The 23,762-nt window shown below is 37.8% G+C and overlaps 1 protein-coding gene across 2 annotated transcripts in view; it reads right to left on the reverse strand.

Moving 5' to 3' along the window:
* The window catches only part of PRKG2 (protein kinase cGMP-dependent 2), a 92,213-nt gene that overhangs the window by 65,732 nt on the left and 2,719 nt on the right, over positions 1-23,762 (reverse strand). For both annotated transcript variants that reach the window (XM_047091930.1, XM_047091929.1), the window contains exon 2: positions 3,553-3,719. In XM_047091930.1, the coding sequence (XP_046947886.1) occupies positions 3,553-3,719 (167 nt within the window). The remainder of the gene's footprint in view (positions 1-3,552; positions 3,720-23,762) is intronic.

The following is a 23,762-nucleotide window of genomic DNA, read 5'->3' on the forward strand; positions in this document are numbered from 1 at the left end:
CACACCTAGTAAAATGACAAAAACCTGGAACACTGACAACACCCAATGTTAGTGAGCACATGGAACAAGGGGAACTCTCCTACATTGCCGATGGGAATGTAAAACGGGACAGTCACTTTGGAAGACAGTTTGGCACTTTCTTCTATTAAACATAATCTTACCATACAATGCAGCCATTGCCCTCCTTAGCATTTTACCCAAAGGAGTTCAAACCTCTGATCCACACAAAAACCTGCACACAGATATTTACAGCAGATTTATTTATAAACTGCCAAAAATTAGAAATGGCAAAGATGTCCTTTAATGGATGAACAGAGAAACTGTGGTACATCCAGCCAATGGAATATTATTCAGTACTCAAAAGAAATGAGCTTTAGGGGCATTCACTTTCAAATGTCCCCTCTCTGGAAAGAGAGTGAGAGCTTTCCTACTAGTCTTCCTTTCTAATCTTGTATTCTAATAAACTTTTGCCTGCTGCTCAAAAAAAAAAAGAAAAGAAAAGAAAAAAAGAAAAAGAAGAAAGAAAGAAAGAAAGAAAGAAAGAAAGAAAGAAAGAAAGAAAGGAAGGAAGGAAGATGCTATTAGGCCACAAAAAGACAAGGAGGAACCTCAAGTGCATATACAACTAAGTGAAAGAATTCAATTTAAAAAAGCTACATACTGTATAATTCCAGCAATATGACATTCTGGAAAAGGGGAAACTATGGAGAAAATAAAAAGATCAGTGGTTGCCAGGGATAGGGTCAGGGGAGATGAACAGGCAGAGCACAGAGAATTTTTAGGATGGTGAAAATACTCTGCATGATTTTATAATGATGGATAAATGTCATTATACATTTCTCTAAACCCATAGAAGGTACAACAGCAACTTATGGTAAACTTTGATGATATATCAATATAGGCTCATCCTTGATTTAAAAAAAAAAAAAGGCGCCATTCTGGTGAGTGATGTTGATAATGGTGGAGGCCATGGCTGTGTGGGGACAAGGGGTATATGGAAAATTTTCTGTATTTCCTTCCAAATTTTGTTGCATACCTAAAACTGCTCTAGAAAAAATAAAGTCTTATAAAAATGAGAAAGAAGAGTGCCTATCAAGGAAAGGGAGAGGCAGTATTTGAGGCCACCTCCTCACAATTATTTGGCCCCAGTGATTCTCTTCTCGTTTCCTTTTGAAAATGAGTGTAAATAAAACCTTACCTAACAAAAAGCTACATGCAAAAGAGACCTCCATTCTTTGAGGGGGAAAAAATGGTAGGTTATTCTCTTTCCCTTGAAGAGTTCATCTTTCCTTCTCCTAGTTCACCACTAAGCAGCTCTGAATCATCTCTGCCCAGCCATTCATTCACCAAATCTGATTTGAGTACCTATGTTGTAGCAGGAACTGGTACAACTGCCAAAGAGACACAAAAGATACTTATTCTGGGGGCGCCTGGGCAGGTCAGTCAGTAAGCAGCCTACTTCGGCTCAGATCATGATCTCGCGGGTTTGTGGGTTGGAGCCCCGCGTTGGGCTCTGTGCTGATGGCTCAGAGCCTAGAGCCTGCTTCGGATTCTGTGTCTCCCTCTCTCTCTGCCCCTCCCCCCCACACACTCTGTGTCTCTCTGTCTCTCAAAAAATGAATAAAAATGTTGAGGAAATTTTTTAAATTACTTATTCTGATAGAACTTACATTATAGTAAGAAAAAAAGCTGCATTGGCTCCAAATCCTACAGATATAATACAAAATTTAATAATTTCTCATTACAACTAAATTCCACTCCACTGAAACCACTTAGTGGTACCATCAAGTTTGTATCATGGGTCTCAGTGCATTTAAAGTTTTTTTTTCTATTTGAGTATGACCCATGGGACTTGGGAAATACTAAAGAATTATATGGAATATCAAAGTTTAAGCTAAATATGCTTTTAATATTTGCTATTCATGCCATATATTATAAAAGGGAGATTTTTAATTAACTAATTTGCCCAATCAGTTAAATCAGGCAAGTCAGTCCTGAGATAACACCATAATTTATTCAAATAAAAAACTGTCCAATTTTCATTTCCATGTGTGCTGTAACCCTGATGTCAATGACTGTACTGATGCTGGCTTCTGTTCTAACTCTTCTCTTCCCTAGTCTTTCATTGGAGTTATCGGCAAGGAACAAGATGGGCTGACATGAGTTTCTCATCTTTTCCTAACAGCTTCCATAAAAATTTGTTGAGTTAATGATCTATTTTTTCATGCCAGAGTTTCTGGTGTTGCTAAAGTAGAAATGAAATGGCCAAGAGAAAAGTTGAAAGATGGGGAAACTGCCCTGGATTATCTTCCCCAAAAACTTGAAGGTTGGCTAAATTCAGACCATAGAATTAGAATAATTCTTGGGAGAATAATTTCTTGAGAATGACTGTATAATTTTAGGGGTGTCTACAGAGACGTTTATGGCAAATAAACACCAATATTTATGAAAATAGCATGTCTAAGGAATCAGAGCATATGAAAACAATCTTTTATATGGTATAAATACAACAATACATATTTATTAATTTGTTTGGAATGGCGACTTCTGCCCTACACCTAAGGCCCCCTAGGAAACAAGAATCATGAAAGCATTCCTAGGTTGCCAGGAACTACAGTATAAAATAAAAGGCCACAGCATGTCTCAATTTACCACTCCATCTGGGTAAGCCACCTTAACTTTTTCCCTAAAACTCAAAAAGTTGGGGCAATTCAGAATTTGAGAAGGTGTTCACTAAACATACACCCTGTTCATATAATTTCTTGTCTCTATATCTAACAAAAATCATTTTTGAGTACTACTATAAGGCATGCATTTGGTATGCATTTAAGAAATCCTTTGCCTATCTGATTATTAAAATCTACCCAGCATGTAAACCTGTTCTTATAATTGTATATGGAGAAAACCATTTAAATGGTTCTAAAGACACCAGTTTTAATCTTAATGCATTCCATTTGATTCACATGTTGGTTACATGTACCTAAATTATCTTCTGAAAGCATTCGTATATAACCCAAATATTTTACAGAACCACAAAAACAATTGTTTTCTTTATCCGGCTACAACAACCTAAAAATGTCAACATAAGCAGCAGTATTTTAAATAGAAACACCTTTTTTGCAGTTGCTGGGTAGGTGGCATTGTGATTAGAAGTACGGACACGAGTCAGATTATCTACATCTGCATTCTACCTCCACCATTTATGAGCTTTGTGGCCTTGCGTAAGTTACATAACTTTTCTGTGGCAAAGTCCACATTAGTAATAAGGTGATAACAGCACTTACCTAACAGAGTTGGTGAGAAGATGAAATGAGATCTCTCTATAAAGTGCTCAGTAGGATGCTTGACACATAAAATGCACTCAGTAAATATTATTATCACCATTACGATTAGGTCAACAATGTTACTATTTCATGAGCTCGTTCTGTTATGGTTTCATACAAACAGAGCAACCGGTTTTGCATTTTTATAAATGTTTGCAAAAAATCATAAGGCAATAGGCAAAATATTTGTTATGTAAGAACTGGAACTGGAAAAACCTGTGAAACCCACCTGCTAGCACAAAGATATGGTTTCCTGGTTCTCCTTGCTTAATAATGTAACTCCCTTGCTGGTAGTTTCTACCATACATGCATTCCACCATGTCTTTGATCTGCTGAGGATCCAGTCTCTTCAGAAACTGATTTCTATTAAGGGCATCTGTAATGAGCTTCTTCTCGCTGGTGTAATGGCAAAAAGAGATTACGTTACAATTAATGAAAACCATGTTTTGCTATTTAGATTTACCTCATTTAGATTCTAGTACTTACAACTTTTCCAGCAAGGACAAATTGTTCTTCTAGTCCCACCAACACTTGACCCATGTAACTGCCCTACTTTACATGTAAAACCTTTGAAAGTATTTTTGAATAGTTTTCTGTAATTGGTATTACATCAATTTTATTATCACTCCTGGCTGCCATCATCACAAGTGTAGCATCTCTCAAGATCCCTAGATTAATGTTAATAACATGATACATGATTTTTTTTTTTTAGGTGGAAAGAAAATCTGGTTGGTTGGTAGAAGGTGTATTTAAGAAACTACAACACAGTACTCATTTTTATTTTCATTTATTCATGTATATTTGCATGCATAGTGCCTATAGTACTAGCTATTTTATATCTTATTTAATCTTTACCACCATCCTGTGAAATAATCACTATTATTACTTTACGGATAAGTAACCTAAAAAGCAAGCAACTTATTCCCTCTAGGATTTAAATCCAAGTCTGTGAGTCTGAAGCCTGTATGGCTTCCATTCCATCCCCTGCCTCTTCTGAGCCAAGGCAGTCAGTTCCCTTGGGACTCACTAGGTTAGATCAGACACAGAAGGTGATGGTAGTAGTCTGGGTTTTCCTAGACTTTGACTCTTAGCATATCTAGACTACACAGAATATGTATTTCCAGTCTCATAACCTGTTCATTCCTCAAATCCAAGGCCCTCTTGTTGATAATCCTGAAATACTCTTTTCTTTGGGAAGAGAAGTAGCTTCAAATAATTACCCAATCTTAATTACCATAACTTTCAAATGTTTTAATCAACATACTTTATATGCAGCTGTTATAGAATTATTGAGCTGGCAGAAAAGTGAATTTGTGGGCTAAGTTAGACTCTGCACAACATACTTGCTTTCAGTCAAACTCAGCATGATTTTTTTATGTAGTTTTTTTTTTTTTTAAGTTTATTTTTCAGAGAGAGAGAGAGCATGAGTTAGCACAAGCAGGGAAAGGACAGAGAGATGGACAGAGAGAATCCCAAGCAGGCCCCTTGCTGTCAGCTCAGAGCCTGATGCAGGGCTTGATCTCATAAACTGTAAGATCATGACCTGAGCTGAAATCAAGAGTTGGCCGCTTACCTGACTAAGCCATCCAGGTGCCCCAAATTCAGCATGATTTTTAAAAACAGGGTTTTTTTTTTTCTGCATCTTTCATTCAAACTCTTTCCCATCACTAGCTTTACTGTTTCAAAACTTGTGCTATTTTTCTACACAGAAAGTTCTCAAACATAAAGTAGACATAAAGTAAACTTTCATGGGATTGGATACTTCCTTCAAAACCGCATCCATCAGATCATTAGGCTACATTTAGAAAACAATGAAGAAATTCCTTCTGCCCTATAGTGACTCAGAGCCATACAAACTCTTTTGAGTACCTTGAAAACTTACTTCTTCCTGCAACTAATTTATCACCAAATCTTGTCATTTCTCTTTACAAAATATTGTTATCCATTTTAGTTTCCATTTTCAAAGATGTCGCCACAGTCCAAGAAAAAAAAAATCTTAGGTCGGGAAAACTTTTAATACGTTCTTTTTTAACATTTCAGCTTCTAGCCTCTTTCCCTCATATTCTATTCTATACTATATTATCAGATTAATCTTGCTAAAAAAAACTGATTTAATTCTGATCTCATTTTTTCTTTATCCTCTAAAGCCAAAAAATCATTCATTTAATATATACTGAGAAAATACTTTTGCTACATGTTCTCAGAGCAAGCAGTAGACCTGTGAACAGTACCAAGAAAGCCCCATCTTTCATGGGCCTTCCATGATCTTGTAACATTCCAGCTAGTGTTTCATCAATGCCCACATATCCTAATTTCCCAAAATATGTTCCAGGAAGGGCTCTTCTTTTATAAGCAAGAGTGTGCTGAGTTTGAACAATTTTGGAAATTTACAATGCATACTTTCAGAGTTCAAAGAAATATTTCAGTAAACAAATCTGTTAAACCAATGTTTCCCAAACCTCAATGTCTGTTATATTTACTTCTTCTTTTGGCTTAACTTCTACGAACATTCCATGGAAGTAGTCTGAAAACCCTTTTGCCCATAGAAGAAAATCAATATCCCACAATCTGGTATTCACCATTTCCCACCACATGGCTCTACTCCATCCATCTAGTACTCACTTCATAAAACAAACCCTTTGCTACAGACAGGCTGGTATCTTCATTGTCTCCTATGCCTGCCAGCTTTATCTTTAGGCTTAGCCTCTGTTTTCTCCTCCAGTTTAACTTAATTTCTTCTCCCCTCAACCAGCCCAAACCTTATAATTATCCCATTATGATCCAGGCAAGGATGCTGTAGTTTACACAATCTTCTAACTCTACTCTAAACTCTTAGAGTATTATATTCATGTCTATTAAATTCAAAAATTTTATCAAACATTTACTTTGGATATAAAAATTTATTAAACATGGTCCATGGCCTCAAATTCTTTAAACTTAATTTACTGAATAACCATATTATAATATTGTATTATTAGAAAAGAATTGTCTCTATGACTTTTCCTCCAAACCAGATTATAAATCTTTGAAGGACTGGGTCTTCTCTTGAATTATCTGTTTAAGAGGCAACAGATAGCAGTGCCTACAAGTATGAACTTTACTGCTCCTTCTACAACTATGATAGGCAAGCTATTATCAGAACAACTCTCCCTACTCACACAACTACAAAAACTAATTAAATTAATATACTGCAAACCTGCTTTGAAAGCACTGGAGACCTATCAACATAACAGCTTGAAAAGCCATGATCCACTAGAGAATATAGGGGCACCTGGGTGGCTCAGACAGTTGGGCATCTGACTTTAGCTCAGGTCACGATCTTGGCGGTTCACCAGCTCAAGACCCACATGGGGCTCTGATGACAGCTCAGAGCCTGCAGCCTGCTTCAGATTCTGTCTCCCTCTCTCTCTTCCCCTCCCCAACTCGTGTTATCTCTCTCTCTCTCTCTCTCTCTCTATTATTCTAAATGAATAAACATTAAAAAGAGAGAGAGAGAGAGAGAGATAATATGAGCTTGACATTCGTATCTGCTTTTCCCTTCAAGGCATTTGCTGATTTGTAGTCAGCGCTGAGCAGAATTTTGGCAGTCTCAAAGGATCGGGAAGACCAGAGTCAATATTCAAGGCACCCCATGAAGGAAGAATCCTGGTAAACATCCAAGATTTCAGATGGGACAAGTGCAAGGCTGTAACCTATGAGTAAATACAGCAGCCCAAAAGAGGCTAGCTCAGGAAAAGACTGAAAACCAACTTCAAAATGACAAATTCCTATTTTGGTTAAAATGATTTGCCCCTAGCCTGCCTTCCAAAAGCAAAGGTAAGTGTTTTCCATAGGATGTTCACAAAATCTAGAGACTCAAATTTTCTCTAGAGTTTTTCTCTAAAGAGTATCTGGCAAAATATCAAAAGTTACCAGACATAGCAGGAGAAAAGACCAAATGACTGAAGACCAAGAGAAAAAAGACAACAGAAACAGACCTAACAGACCAAGATATTGTAGGTGTCAGACAGACTTTAATAGAATTGTATTTAATTATTTTTAATAAAATCAAAAACAAAATGGAGACTATCAGTGGAGAACACAATTTTTTTTGCTTTAATCAAATGGAAATTCCAGAACTGAAAAATACATCATCTGAAGCTTGAAATTCGACAGATGAATTTAAAATCTGCAAGACACAGCTGAAAAGGATTAGAAACTGAATACTATAAGCAGGTAGAATATATCTACATAGGCAGTTAGAGAGAATATAGGATGGAAAATAGTGCAACAAGAACAAAAACAGTACAAAACATAGAAGACGTATGAGTCATCACAGAGAATTTGGACATAGGTGTAATTTCTTCCCTGAAGAAAAGGAAAGAATTGGATTGAAACAATATATATAGGGATCATATTTAAGAATCTTCTTAAATCCATGAAAAGATATTGAATCACAGACAAGATACACTATGAACTCCAAACAAAACATATCTTTAAAAAAACCATACCTAGGATCATCATAGTCAAATTGCTGAAAACCAAATAAAAAGAGAAAAATCTACAATGCAGATAAAGAAGAGATACATTACCTCAAATAACCAACAATATAACTGACTTACTCCTCAACTGAAATAATGAAAGCCAGATATTTGGAATATCTCCAAAAAGCTTTAAAATGCCTATTTCCAGTATCTTTACCCAGTGAAAATTGCCTTTAAAAATACAAGTGAAATGAATACACTTTAGAATGTCATTCCATTGGCAACAGACTCATAATAGTGGAGAGCTCCACACAAACAAAATGATCCCAGATGGAAACTAATAGACGTTAGAAAGAAGCAATGGAAAAAGTAATAATGTGGATGACTAAAGAAAGCTTGTCTTTATAAAGAAGTAATAGCATAATAGCAATGCCGTGTTTAAGTGGTACAGTCACTCTGGAAAACAGTGTGGAGGTTCCTCAAAAAATTAAAAATAGATCTACCCTATGACCCAGCAATAGCACTGCTAGGAATTTACCCAAGGGATACAGGAGTGCTGATGCATAGGGGCACTTGTACCCCAATGTTTATAGCAGTGAAATTATGGAAAGAGCCTAAATGTCCATCAACTGATGAACAGATAAAGAAATTGTGGTTTATATATACAATGGAATACTACTTGACAATGAGAAAGAATAAAATCTGGCCATGTGTAGCAACGTGGATGGAACTGGAGAGTGTTATGCTAAGTGAAATAAGTCAAGTGAAATAAGACAGATACCATATGTTTTCACTCATATGTGGATCCTGAGAAACTCAACAGAAGACCAGGGGGGAGGGGAAAGGGGGAAAAAAAGTTACAGAGAGGGAAGGAGGCAAACCATAAGAGACTCTTAAATACTGAGAACAAACTGAGGGTTGATAGGTGGTGGGGAAGAGGGGAAAGTGGGTGATGGGTATTGAGGAGGGCACCTGGTGGGATGAGCACTGGGTGTTGTTTGGAAACCAAGTTGACAATAAATTTCATATAAAAAATAAAAAATAATAAAATAAAATAAAATGTATGATAAATACAATGTTTGAGAACCACAGCCAAGTTGTGAGGAGGGGGAAGGGTGGCAGTAAACATAATTTAAGGTACAGGAAGTGATGCAAGTACGAATCTACATTAGAAATTTAATAAATTACAGAAGATGTTATAATTTAGGGTAACCCCTACAAGATCAGCCAAATAATGTTTCAATGGAAGCTAACAGAAAAGAAAATGGAATAATAATATATTTAATTCAGGGATCCTGGGTGGCTCAGTAAGTTGAGTATCTGACTCTTGAATTCAGCTCAGGTCATGATCCCAGGGTGGTGGGATTGAGCTCAGCATCAGGTGCTTAAGATTCTCTCTCTCTCTCTCTCTCTCCCTCTCCCTCTCCACTTGCTCTCTCTCTCTCTTAAAAAAATTAATAATACATCTAATTTAAAAAGAAACCAAAGAAGTATAACATATAAGAAACAAATAGTATTATGTTAGAGTTAAATGCAAATACTTGTATTTACTTAGAGACAAAAACACTAAACACTAAAGACTGTCAGACTGAAAAATGAAATAAAGTAAAAAGGAAACACAAAATGTGTATTACTTATAAGAAGTATGCTTTAAACATAATGACATAGAAAGGCTGAACGTAAGAAGGTAGAAAGAGATGTTTATACTATGTAAACACCAATTATGAAGAAAATGTTTCTTGATACTGGAAAGTAGAGTGCAAAAAAATTACATTTCCAGAAATAGAGAGGGATATTTCATATTGGTATGATCAGGAAGATATAAATATTTCTAAATGTGTATGCAATTAATTAAATAGCCTCAAAATATAGAAAAAAATTGACAAAAATAAAAGAAGAAATAAATGAATCCACAATTAGGAGATTTTAACACATCCCTCTGAGTAACCAATGGAAAAAGTTGATGAAAATTAGTTAGAACATAGTTCTAAACAATTGACTATCAAACTTAATTTCTTGACCTCACTGATATTTCAAAAGATTGCATTCAACAAATTCAGAACACACATTCTTTTCAAGTGCACAAAAACCTTCATCAATGTTGACCATATGGTGGGCCATAAAGCAAGTCTCAAAAATACAAAATATGTTCTTTGAATACAGTACAATTAAGCTAGGGAAATCAATAACAAAGCATAATCAAAAAATTCTCAAATGTTTGAGAATTGAGTGTGAATTGAAAATTGAACATTTTTTGAGCAATTTATTTCTAAATAGCCCTCTGATCAATGATTAAATTAGAAGGAAAATCAGATAATATTTTGAAATAAATGATAAATATGTGACATGCCAAAAATTGTGAGGAGCACATAAATCGCGCTAAGAAACTTACAGTATTAAAGAGATACATTAGAAAAGAAGAAAGATAAAATTGAATAACTTAAGTGTCCACCTAAAAGCGCTAGAAAAAAAGGTGAACTCAGAAAAGGGAGAAGGAAATAAACAATGAAATGGAAGCAGAAAATAGTAAAACAGAAAAAAAAGTACAATAAAGAGAACCAACACATACAATTTATGTGTTGATAATTATTAATATTCACATATAATTTAACATATAAATAACATATAATTTAACATATAAACATATATATTAACATATAATTATCAATATCAAATATAAGAAGGGAGACATCCCTATAGATATTATAGATATGAAAAAAATGAATGGATAGTGTAACCAATTCTTGAAAATTTAGATGAAATGAAAAACTTCCAAGAAAAATGCAACAAACCATATCTGACACAAGAAGAAGTAAAAATTAGCAATTAAAAAATTAAATAAAAGATAAAAATATCTCACAAAAGGAATTCTAGACCCAGATGACACTACCACTAAGTTTTCCAGACACTTAAGGAAAAATAACATTAATCTTATATAATCTTTTCCAGAAAATAAAAAAGAATAATTTTTCCCAATTTACTTTATAGTATGAGAATAGCCTGAGAACAAAACCCACATCACAAGAAAGAAAAATTAAAGGCTAATATCCCTAATGATGGTAAGTGCAAAGTCAGAAAACAAAACAAGTATGTAAAGTAAGTATTCTAAATCACACTGAAAATTAACTGATGTAATTAACCACACAAAAAGAATAAAGGATTAAAAAACTGCAAAATATTATTGGATGCAGAAAAAGTATTTGATAAAATTAAACACCTATATATGATTCCTAATTTTATTTTTTTAAGTTTTATTTAAGTAATCTCTACACCCCATGTGGGGCTCAAACTCATGACCCCAAGATCAAGTGTCACATGCTCCTCTGACTGAGCCTGCCAGGCCACCCGGTTTCTAAATTTTAAAAAAGCCCTTAGCAAATTAGGAATAGACTAGAATGGAATGTCCTTAATCTGAACATTATCTACAAAATTATAAAACATTATCTACAAAACAAAACAAAAAACAGAAATCATTATCTCACACGGTAAAATACTGAAAGTTTCCCTCCAGATATCAGAAATGGGCTGTTTCAATTTGACCCTAAACCAGAAGTCTGAGCAAATTTAATAAGGTGAGTGGGAAAAATAATTACAAAGAAAAAAAAAGAAAAATATAAAAGATGTAAGCATCGGAAAAGAAATAAAATTGCCATTCCTTCTAAAGACACGTTGCATAAGTGAGAGATTCAAAAGGATGTACAAGTAAACTATCAAAATTAACAAGTTATTTCAACAATCTCACTGGATACAAGCTCTCCAAACAATTCAATTATATTTCTATATCCCAGCATCAAATAATTAAAAATGAAAGTTTAAAAATTACATCATTTTAACAAGATAAAAAAATCAACTATACAGGGTTGCATGTAACAAAAGTGTGTGAGACCCCCACAGAGAAGTACAAAATATTGAGAGAAATGAAAAAGAAACAAATGGAAGCATATATCATAGATGTGGATGAGAAGACTCAATTTTTTAATGGTATCAATTTTACTAAAATTGATCAAGGTCTATTAAATCCCAATTGACATTCTGAAAAAAAAATTTATGAAAATTAACAAGCTGATTCTAAAATTCTTAGTCATAAAGGCCGAAGAATAGCCATTACAACACTGAAGGACAACAACAAAGTTGGCAGACTTAAAATAATGGGTACCAAGAATTATTATAAATCAAAATTATTAAGAGAAGATACTCTTGGCACCAGAATGTACAATAAAGACCTTGGGAACAGAATTGAAAGTCAAAAAAACCCAGCTACACATACATAGATACTTAATTTATTTTTTTTATACTTTTTTTCAATGTTTACTTATCTTTGAGAGGCAGAGAGACAGAGAACAAGCAGGGAGGGGCAGAGGGAGAGGGAGACACAGAATCTGAAGCAGGCTCCAGGCTCTGAGCTGTCAGCACAGAGCCTGATGCGGGGCTTGAACTCACAAGCCGTGAAATCATGACCCGAGCCAAAGTCGGATGCTTAACCGACTGAGCCACCCAGGTGCCCCCATAGATACCTAATTTAAGACAACAGTTATACTGCAGAGCTATGGGGAAAAACAGACATCAATGGAAAATACATACTTCTAAAAAGGGCTCACCTTGTTTGTGTGTTTGTTTTTTTTTTCCTTTACTTATTTTGAGAAAGAGAGACAGCACAAGTGGGGGAGGGTCAGAGAGAGAGAAAGAATCCCACACAGGCTTAACACTGTCAGGCGGACGTGGGGCTCAAATTCACGAACCATGAGATCATGACCTGAACCGAAATTGGATACTCAACCCACTGAGTCACCCAGATGCCCCTCCCTTGTTAATTATCAAGGAAAAGATAACCCAAACCATAGCAAGATACCACAACATACCCACCAGAATGGCTAAAATGAAAAAGACTGACAATGCTAAATGCCATTGAGGATGCAGAGTAACTTAATACTCATAGGTTACTGGTGGGAGTATATATTTGTTCAACCACTTGGGAAAATTGCTTGACAATCTATATTAAATGTGAACTTAGACACCTTGTACTACCCAGCAATTCCACTCCTAGATATATACCCATCATAAATCATATATATACATGACATAATGTGTATATATAGAGAGATATAGATATAGGTAAACATATACAGAGAGAGAGACATGGAAAAATGTTCATGGAAGTCACACTCAAAATTGCTAAATACCAAAATTAACCAAATGCCCAACAATAGTAGAATTGATAAACTGTGGTATAATTAATGAATTACGGCTACATACATTAACATAAATGAATCTAGCTATGTAAACCAAACAAGCTAGATTCTGTAGAGTACATACTCTTTAAATCCATTAAAATACAATTCAAAAATAGGCAAAAAGTTACCTATAATAATACTAGTACAGACAATGGCTGCCTTTGAGGTACTTAATGGGTATAGAGTAGAAGGGAGAAAGAGGGGCTGTGGTGCTGGGAATGTTCTATTACCTGATCTGTTTGTTGGTTACCTGTGCTTGTTCACTTCATGATCTGTGTACTTCACTGAAAAGTTAATTTTAAAAAACAGCAAAAAAAAATTTAGGGCTTGTTTATTTACTTTTGAGAGAGACAGAGACAGCATGAGCAGGAGAGGAGCAGAGAGATAGAGGGAGAGAGAGAACGCCAATCAGCACAGAGCCCGAAGCGGGGCTCGAACCCATGAAACCATGAGATCATGACCTGAGCTGAAACCAAGAGTCAGACGCTTAACCGACTGAGCTACACAGGCACCCCTTAAAAAATAAAATATTAAAAAAATATATGGCTTTGGGGCGCCTTGGTGGCTCAGTCGGTTGGGCTTCCAACTTCAGCTCAGGTCATGAACTCACAGTTTGTGGGTTCGAGCCCCGCATCAGGCTTTGTGCTGACAGCTGAGAGCCTGGAGCCTGCTTTGGATTCTGTATGTGTGTCTCTCTCTCAGCCCCTCCCTCACTCGTGCTGTCTCTCTGTCTCAAAACTAAAACTAAAAATAAAACATTAAATATATAATCCTAGGTTCGAATCTCTGCTCTGCCACATCCTAGCTGTATAACCTTGGACAAGTCACTGAACCTTTCCAAATTTCCCACTTGTCCTCCATGAACAGAGCATGGTAATCAGATCTACTTTTTAGGAATATCATGCACACTAAGATAAGCTGCCAGTAAATACTTTAAAAATGGCAGCAGTAGAAGCTGGTAATGGCAGTACTCATGGCACGTTTTTGGAGGGCAAGAGTGGAATGGGAAAAGAAACCAGGGAGAAACAAAGAGGCTCAGTTCAGTTCAAAGTTCCTCCAGCAGGTCTGGATCTCCAGTTCGTGCACATTGGCGGCAGCATTGGTGATCTTTCCTGTAATCCTTTTACATCCCCCACTTTCATAACCGACATTCTTGGAAGCAATACATTTCTGTTCTCTAAGCTGCTTCGGGAAGTTTAACTTGTCAAAGTCCACCAACAGTTCTTGGTATATAGGGTGCTCCATCTTCTTTCCCTGGTCCTGAATATTAGAGGCCTCTGTTCCCACTGTTTGCTTTTGTTGGGTCATAGCACGTAACCCTGCAACCTTCTTTGCATAAGGCTCAGTGCAAAGCAGGGGCCAGTGGCCTCTGCCTTCTCTGTCATCTCTCAAGAATTTCTTGTGAGCATAGAAGCTGAGGCCATACAACCCATGTGGTGTTTCATAGCTTAATTACATATACAAATAGAAAGCATATTGTAAAGCATATTTATCAAGGGCACTAGATCTGAAGCTGTAATGCCAGGGTTTGATTCCTAATTCTGCCCCTTATGAACTGTAGAACCCTGGGCAAGTCATTTAATCTCCAGTTTTCTCAGCTGTAAAATGATAATAAACACAGTCCACAGGGCATAGGATTTCCATGACAGTTTAATGTGTTCACAATGTAAACCTCTAAGAACAGCGCCCTACACATAAAATATATTACCTAAGGGACAGCTATTACTCTTATAAGTCAGCAAGTTACCAGCAATATAAAAACCTTCGAGTCAAAACAGCCCTAAAAACTATACTGAAGACTGCCTTTATTTAAGGGAGACCCTACACAATGTCGGTCAAACTGCTGGCGGTCCTCCTGTTCGGCCTCCCCATGCTCAGAGCACCCTTGGCCCACTGAACTACTCGCAGGTCCCCAAATGGGCCAAGCCCCTTGTCTCCCTGCCAGCCATTCCTCCAATCAAATCCATCTCAAGATCCTCTTGTCCATGAAACTTTCCCCGATCCCACGAGGCATAGTACCTTCCCTCCTTTCTTTGTACACCCACCTCTTAGAATATGAACCACACAAGACTGCAATACATTTTAGTTTCCCCAAAGAGACTGCAATCTCCGATGCTGTGACTATGCTTTCTTGAACATCTTTTTATTTATCTAAACCTATAAGCGCACCTGGCAAACAGTAGGAACTCAACAAGATTAAGAAAGCTAAAGCACATTCCAATTCTTCCTCTTTGGGTGGCTCAGGCAGCTGAGCATCGGACTTTGGCTCAGGTCACGGTCTCAAGGTTCCTGAAGTTCAAGCCTTGCATCGGGCTCCATGCTGACGGTGCAGAGCCTGCTTCGGATTCTCGGTCTCCCTCTCTCTCTCTCTCTCTCTCTCTGCGCCCCCCCCCCCCGCTTGTGCACGCTCTCTCGCTCTCTCCTTCTCTCTCTCTCTCTCTCTCTCAAAAATAAATATACATTTAAAAAATTTCTTTCTCCTAGTTTAAAAATTATGGGTACAGAGACAAGGATGGAGACAAGAAATGTCAGTACCTTACCAAACAAGACACAGATAATAAGCATAGAAGCATCTCTTTAATTCCTTCTTCCAAATATCTTTTGAGTAATAAACCAACAAGAAAACAAAAATAAGTGCACAAGTTTATTATTTGAGAAACTAGCATGTGAAAGATGAGGTCATTCCATGTGTAATCAGAAAATGGGCATGACTCTCCGGTCAACTTTCTTACCCTATTGCCCATGTAATTAAATACGGTTGTAATCTAATCATGTTCACTGTTACTTCATGCTCACAACAAAGATTTCTCTCTCCCTTTCTTAAATGTGTGCAGATGGTCCTATTCCCATGAGCATCAGCCAACAGAGGTTAGTAACGAAATGTTGAAAACAACTAAAATTTACAAGGAAGTTAATCTGACACACTCAATGATATGCATAATCATCATTGTGCTGCATGGTAATTAGGTAGAAATGGTAAATAGTTCCCTTAAAAGTCTGTAATGAGTATTGCTCTTAAATCATCAAACTGAACATTTCAGGAGTCAGCTGCAGGGAGGCCTGTTCCTATAACAAATACTGGCTCCCAATTGTCACTGCACGTTACGACCGTCTGGGGAGATTTTACAAATCCTAATACCCAGGGCGCTCACCTCAAACCAATTTAATAGGACTCCCTGGTGGCTGAACCTCAAGCATCAGTATTTTTTACCACTCCCCAGGTGATCACAATGTGCACTTAAGGTTAAGAATTACAGCTGTAAACAAGAAGATGCAAGGGAGCTTGAAACTGTCTTTTCCCTCTATTCCCACTGCACTGGGAACACGACTCCATTGAAGGTTCATTGTGCAATGAATCATTTACTATCAAATAATTAACAATGATTGATTAACAATAATCAATTAACGTTTGTCACAGGACTTTTCCATATCTTATTCTCTGCCGCAATATTACAAATAAATACAGAAATGAGAAAATCATTACTCCCCTGTCCCTTCTCCCAGGAAACCATACAGAACCTGAAACATGTCCTAGCCAGGCCACTGGGGCAATGCTGTCAAGTCAGCCCCAAGACTCTGGACTTTTGTTTTAACTGTGGCAAAATATACATTATATATTGTATATAAACTGTACCATTTTAACCATTTCAAGGGCATAGTGCAGTGGCATTAAGTATATTCTCATTGTTTTGCAATTATCATCACCATTCATCACCACCCTAGAATTTCTCATCTTCCGAAACTAAAACTCTGTACCCATGAGACAATAACTCCCATTCTCTGCTCTTCCCAGCCCCTGGCAACTTCCAACTCTATTTTATGTCTATACAAATTTGATTACTCTAGGTATGCCATAGAAGTGGATTAATACAATATTTGTCTTTTTGGGTCTGACTTACTCACTTTGCATAACGTCTCCAAGGTTCATTCATGTTGTAGCATGAAACAAGAAGGAATTTTGTTTATCCATTCATCCATCAGTGGACATTTGGGTTGTCTCCACATTTTGGCTGCTATAAATAGCTCACAACATACTGCTAGGAACACACATGTACAAGACTCTGGACTTTTTATACATAGCTTTACATACCCAGCATGGCCAACATTCTTGGCCAGAGAATCTCACAGCAGGGAAACACAAGGGCCTAGTGTAGTATGCAGAATTCTAAGATGGCCCCATGATCTCCACCCCCTGGTGTCAAGCCTTGTATAATCCTCAACCTTGAGTGATATGGAACCAGTGATTTGCTCCTTGCCAACATTATATGGCAACAGTGATGGGAGGGTCAGCCCATATGTGTAACATAAGATTTCATCTTAGTCAACTGTAAAGAGATTCTCCAACTTCCCCTGAAGAAGCATGCCACGCTGTGAATGGGCTTGGGGAAAAGAATATGGCTAGGAACTCTGGGCAGCCACTAGGAGCTGAGAGAAGCCTCTGGTGACAGCCAGCAAGAAAATGGGGACCTCAGTCCTACAACTACAAGGAACTGAATTCTGCCAACAGTCATGTGAGCTTGGAGGAGGGCTTCTTCCACTAGAAAGCTCTAGAAAGGGACACAGCCAGCTGACTCTTTGACTACAGTCTTGTGAAACCCTGAGCAGATGACCTAATTGCTGTGCCTAAATGCCTGACCCATGGAAACTCTGAGACACAAATATGTGTTGTTTTAAGCTGCCAGGTTTGTGGTAGGTTATCACACAGCAATAGAAAACTAATATACCTTGGTTTCCCTAGTTTCTATTACCTATTCACTTTTTACCCCCCTTTTCCTCATCCAGTCTAGAAAAAGGGAACTCAAAGCTACAGATCTTTCTTTCTTTCATATTTCCCAGAGCTTGATCTATAAACCCCAGAAAGATGATAAAAACTGCTGCCTGAAATTTACCAATTAAAATTAATTTGACATGACAAACATCTACTCCTGGAAGGACTGAATGGAAATTGAGAGTTCTTGATCACTCACATTTTACTATGAATTATATACATAATATCCTCTGTCCATTCCTGGCTATAGGTCTCAAAACAAAACAAAATAAAAACAAACAAACAAACAAAAATCCTGTCAAACAAGACTGCACTAAAATGTCTATAACTAAAAAATAATTCAAAGGAGAGTCAAGGAGGGGAGGAGACAAATAATTTTAAAATGAGATTTTAAGAAAAGGAAACAGTTTTAATCAAAAGATAAATACAAGAAATGTATCTTCACAGAGAAGGTACTTCCAAAAAGAGTCTAAAAACTGAAAAGCTTCATCCTGGGCTTCACATATTTTCCCTTTCCTGAGAATTCTATTGCAATTCAAACCCTAGAAAAACAAGGTGACAGGAGCAGAGCTGCTCAGGCTTCCAGAAAGAAAAGGGAGGCTCCTCTGGAAGCTGCAGTGCTCATTAGGAGGCAAAGGTCAATGGCAATGCTTCCCTCTGATCCAACAAGCCCCGAGGATAAAAAAAAAAAAAAAAAAATTCACTGTTTTCTTGACTCTACTATTTCTACTACACTCTTCCTGTGAATCTAGCAAGGAAATGGGTAGTGTCCAGAAAGGCATGCAATGTCTGTAAGAAAAAACCGAGTTAGAAGGCACTTTGAAGATGTAAATGAGGGGCGCTGGAGGCTACTGCTCAGGCTTTCAGGACAGTGGTTCAGGGCAAGCACTGCTAAATTCATCTGGAGGAACTTATTTGTAGCCAAGCAGACCCACAAACTACTACAAATATTGTATAAATTAACATGATAGCAAGCAAAATAAAATGAGTATAGGTTTCAGAGTGGCTCTAATTAAGTAGCAGATGTCCTGACAACGAGGTGAGGCTAAACAGCTTTACACTACAAATGGTGGCCATGGGCTAGTTACTTATGCCTGCTAAGCTGCAGACAAGGATACTTAGGTGGCAGGTTTACTGTGAAAATAAATGAGGTTAATTCTAACTTCAGTCATAGTGCAGTGTGCCTGGCTTGTGATGGCTACTTGAGATTGGTACTGGTGGCCACTGACTACTCTCATAGAATGGAGGAAAATTTGGAGGGAACAAAATAAAAGTCTACATGAAGGGCACTTGGGTGGCTCAGTCGGTTAAGCATCCGGCTTCAGCTCAGGTCATGATCTCACGGTTCATGGGTTCAGGCCCTATGTCAGGCTCTGTGCTGACAGCTCAGAGCTGCTTCAGATTCTGTCTCCCTCTCTCTCTGCCCATTCCTTGCTCATGATCTCTATCTCAAAAATAAATAAACATTAAAAAAATTTATAAAAGTATACATGAAAGAAATGGGAGAGAGGAGACAGAAAGACATACAGAAAAGGGAAGCAAAAGAGAAAGAAAAACAAAATTAAAGAATGAGCTTCTATGATTAAGAAATTCAATATTCAATAAATATTTGCTGAATCGAATGTGCTAACCTGAGGACTAAAGGAAATCTTGGACGTTACATAGCTGCGAGCCAAGGCTACTGGTCTTTGGGTGGTATGAGAACATCACAGTACCTGCTAGGACTCTCAGGCACGTAGACCACAAGGTGAGGGGTGGCTTGGAGTCCGCTGGGAACTTACACAAGCACTTGGACTCTTGACTGTTCGCAGCAATGAGTCCTTGAGTGCCCAGCGTGTTCTGAGGCTTAAGGAAACATTTTTCCTAACACCTGGCAACTGGCAGACTGACAGATTTGAGGATCAAGTGAGAAGGAACAAAGAGGGGCTATGAACCAAGCAGAAGATCATCACAGAAGCTGCGAGAGGGCCCGAGTGTGGGTGCGCAGTGAGAAGGAGCCCAGGGCCTTTGGCTCTTAGACAGAAAGAAGGAAAGTCAGAGGCAGGAAGTGAGAGGGACTGGGGCCAGGACTCAGAAAGTCTGCCAAAACCTACTTAACTTCACCAAGACGTCCAGGCAACTGCCACCTAATTCTAGGCAGGTTCCTCAACTTGCCTGCACTCTTTACCTCTCTTTTTTTTTTTTAAACAGCACCACCCTCCCCCACTTCCCCTCCACACACACCCCCAAGGGCAGCCATTCACACTGCAGGCTGCACTTTCTGTATGAGCTGTGCACATCGTGGTAGAGAACACACACTGGGCATCAGGCAGACACAGATTTAAAACCTGGTTCAAGGAACTACCAACACCAGGACCTTGAGCAAATTGCTGAATGACTCTGAACTTTCATTTCATCTTCTTTGACGCAATGGAAAGGCAACACTCACCTCATTAGGCAAGTGTCCTACCTCCATGAGATAACATTGAGAAAACAACAGACATCTAGCAGTTAAACAGTAACGGTTTTCCTACTTCATCCTTGAGTAGGTAGGTCTGATTGGGGTGTCTAAATGCACACCATTTCTGTAGAACAGAACCTCTGTTTTCAAACATTCTGACAACTTTCATCAGATACATCACCCCGCTGCCATCACCCACAGCTTCTTGTTATCAGATCACCCCACAACTACACTTTTCTCTTCTTTCTTTCCTTACATAGGGAGTTTCATTTTCTGCTTTTCAGAAGACTCAAGTTAAGGCAATAGTATTTATAAGCATATGCACAAATTTTTTAACTATCCAACTGATTATTAAAAGTCTGTACATATGTTCTTTAAAATATTTAATAATCTATTGATGTGAAATCTAGACATGGAACTTCTGAAAAAGCAGCATCTAAGTTGCTATTTCGTGGAAGTAAAAAAAAAAAAAGTTTCTTTCCCTTCCATAGGCAGCAAGATTTTCCTCTACTGCGAACTGAGAACAGGGCAGCACTTTCTGGAAGCATAATTTTCCGGGAGAAATAACAATAGCCAGAAGCAGTTTGTAATCATACAAAAAAAAAAGCATTAGAAAAGCATCTATTTCTAATTATATATTTGAATTTTTACAAGGCTTCCCAACTAAAATGTAATTTTCATCTTGGAAAAGTGGTATAGAGGAGTCGTTAGAACAGACTTGAGACAGCAGATGTTCTGGATTTGAATACTGGTTCTGATATTAAAAGCTGTGTAATCTTGGGCAAGTAATTAAACTTTGCATGTCCTAGTTTCCTCATGTATTGAACAGGGTGAAAATAATCATATCTATCGTATAGGTTTGTTGCGAGAATTAAATAATCCAGTATTTGTGAAGCATTCAGAATGGTGCCCAGCACATAATTAGTGATATAAAAATGGTATTATTAGTACTATTCTTAGTCATTCCATACAAACACTCCTGCCCAATAAAGGAGCTACATTTCTATACTGCACATTCAAATACTCAGCCCTGCTTTACAAAGGAAACACAAATAATAACAACCATACTCTTCCTCAATCCCTTGATGTAGATCTTATTTAAATGGATGACTCACTAGCATTTTCCACTTTTACCTATTCTGCTCCTGGGATGGGAGTGACAAATGAAACTAATTGTCCTTCCTAAAACTAGAGTCAACGTCTGAAGTCAGATGGCAAGTCTTTGTTTTATCTTTCCTTTTCAGGGAAGAACAATGGTTTCAAATGATAGTTTTTGCATTCTTAGCGAAAGGCAGTCATACTAGCAACTTGCCAGATGTCTCTGATTAATTTGCCTGTGTTCCACCAGACATTCAGCATGAGCTTGTAATTTTGCTCTGCCAATGCTGAAGTTTGCTAAACAATGTCTACATAAACAGAAAATTCAATTTCAGTGAAAGGCCTGACCTCTGAATACATGGTTGTCTTGGTACTCAAGGCAGGTCAGACATGGACAGAAATGCTATCTGAACTCTTCCTCACCCTCCTTTGCCAGTGACATTCAGTTCTCAGTCTTGAGAAGCACTGTACTCATTTGGGAACCCACTCATGCTCCCCCCAAGGATACCACAGTCTATGCTATCAGGTGGATCAAGTCCATTCCCTGTATCCTCTTCACACAGGCCCGATCTCTGAGGATCCAGCACGTGGTGAATTGATGCAATGGATAAGTTCTGCTCAGCTATGCTTGGAAGAAGCCAGGAAGCACCACTGTTCTTCCCACCAAGCAGTGTGGCATGTCAAAATAAATCAGGCTGGTACCTAAACTGGCCTGACTTGAGGCCTTTGATTTTTGTGGGGAGTTCTAAGTACTAGGATTGTAAATGAAAATAACTGGTTTCAAGGTCAAGAATCTTGGATTCTAATCTTAGTTCTGCCACTTACCATGGCATAACCAGCAACTCTCCTGCACCTGCTTCCCCCCTTCTCCAAGAAAAGGGGTAGCGTGAAACAATCTCTAAGGTTCTTCCAGCTCTAAATCCTCTGCTGTTTACCATAATAAATTTAAATCAGAGATCAGAGCATTTGACATACTGGAGTGCTCTGACTCATCATGATTTATGATGCTTCAATAAGGCTGAGTACCTGTTATAGAAACAGTCTATGTGCCCACATAATTGCATGCTTCAGAAGCTCAAAAATGGTCAGTAGGTACAAAGCCAAGTCACTACAAAAGACTATGATATACTGTTGGTTCAGTGCGGTTTAAGAGTGACCCTATTGTGCCCACTTCAATCTGACAGGCACATTCTCATTTTCTGTGGCCTTGCCCTAAAACTGAACACAGGTCCTGTGTTGTCTACATAGTTTTCCCAAACTTCTCTAGGTCATAATCCCCATCTCAGAAGATAGGAGTTCCAGTCAGAAACACATAATCTATTTCCAAAGAAGATATGCAAATGGCTAACAGACACAAGAAAAGACGCTCAACATCACTAATCATCAGAGAAATATAAATCAAAACCAAAATGAGATCACCTCATGCCAGTCAGAATGGCTATTATCAAAAAGACAATAAATAACAAGAGTTAGTGAGCATGCAGAGAAAAGGGAACCCCCAGACACTGTTCGTGGGAATGTAAATCAGTGCAACCACTATGGAAAACAGTACGGAGGTTCCTCAAACAATTAAAATAGAAATCCCTACAATCCAGTATTGCACGGCTGGGTATTTACCCAAAGGAAATGAAAACACTAATTTGAAAAGGTATGTACACCCTTATGTTTACTGTAGCATTATTTACAATAGCCAAGATTGGAAGCAACCCAAGTGTCCATCAATAGATGAATGAATAAAGAAGATGTGGGGTGTGTGTGTGTGTGTGTGTGTGTATGCAGTGGAATATCAACCATAAAAAAGAATGAGATTTTGTCATTTGTGATAACATGGGTGGAAACTAGAGGGTATGGTACTAAGTAAAATAAGTCAACAGAAAGATAAATATCGTATAATTTCAGTTATATGTAGAACCTAAAATACAAAGCAGAACAAACAAACAAACTGAATAAGACCCACAAATACAAAGAACAAACTGGTAGTTAGTTGCCAGAAAGGAGGGGGCTGGGGGATAGGTGAAGGAGAGTGGGAAGTACAGGCTTCCAGTTATGGAATGTGTAAGTCGCAGGAATGAAAGGTACAGCATAGGGAATACAGTCAATGGTATTGTAATAGCATCGTATGGTGACAGATGGCAGCTACACTTGCGGTGAGCACGGCATTACTTGTAGAACCTGAGGCACAAACCAATCAATGAAAAAGAGTGATTCCCAAATTCTAATTAATTTTTCAATTCAGAAGCACAAGGCTCTATGAAAGTATATGTGGAATATGAGGGCAGGGATGATCTAGTCTGATCTCTTCAGGACTTAATCATTAAAAATCATTAGCCTATTTCTTCATCATGACCTCAATGTAGACTTGTACCCATCTGGCTTCCCTTTATGATGAGGGGAATCACTGCCAATGCTTATTCAAGAGCTCTAATATCTTCCCTCCCT

Source organism: Lynx rufus, unplaced genomic scaffold, assembly GCF_022079265.1.
Source record: "Lynx rufus isolate CCGP_SWC_20201006 ecotype Redwood Valley unplaced genomic scaffold, mLynRuf1.p SCAF_3, whole genome shotgun sequence".
NCBI classification, from domain to species: domain Eukaryota; kingdom Metazoa; phylum Chordata; class Mammalia; order Carnivora; family Felidae; genus Lynx; species Lynx rufus.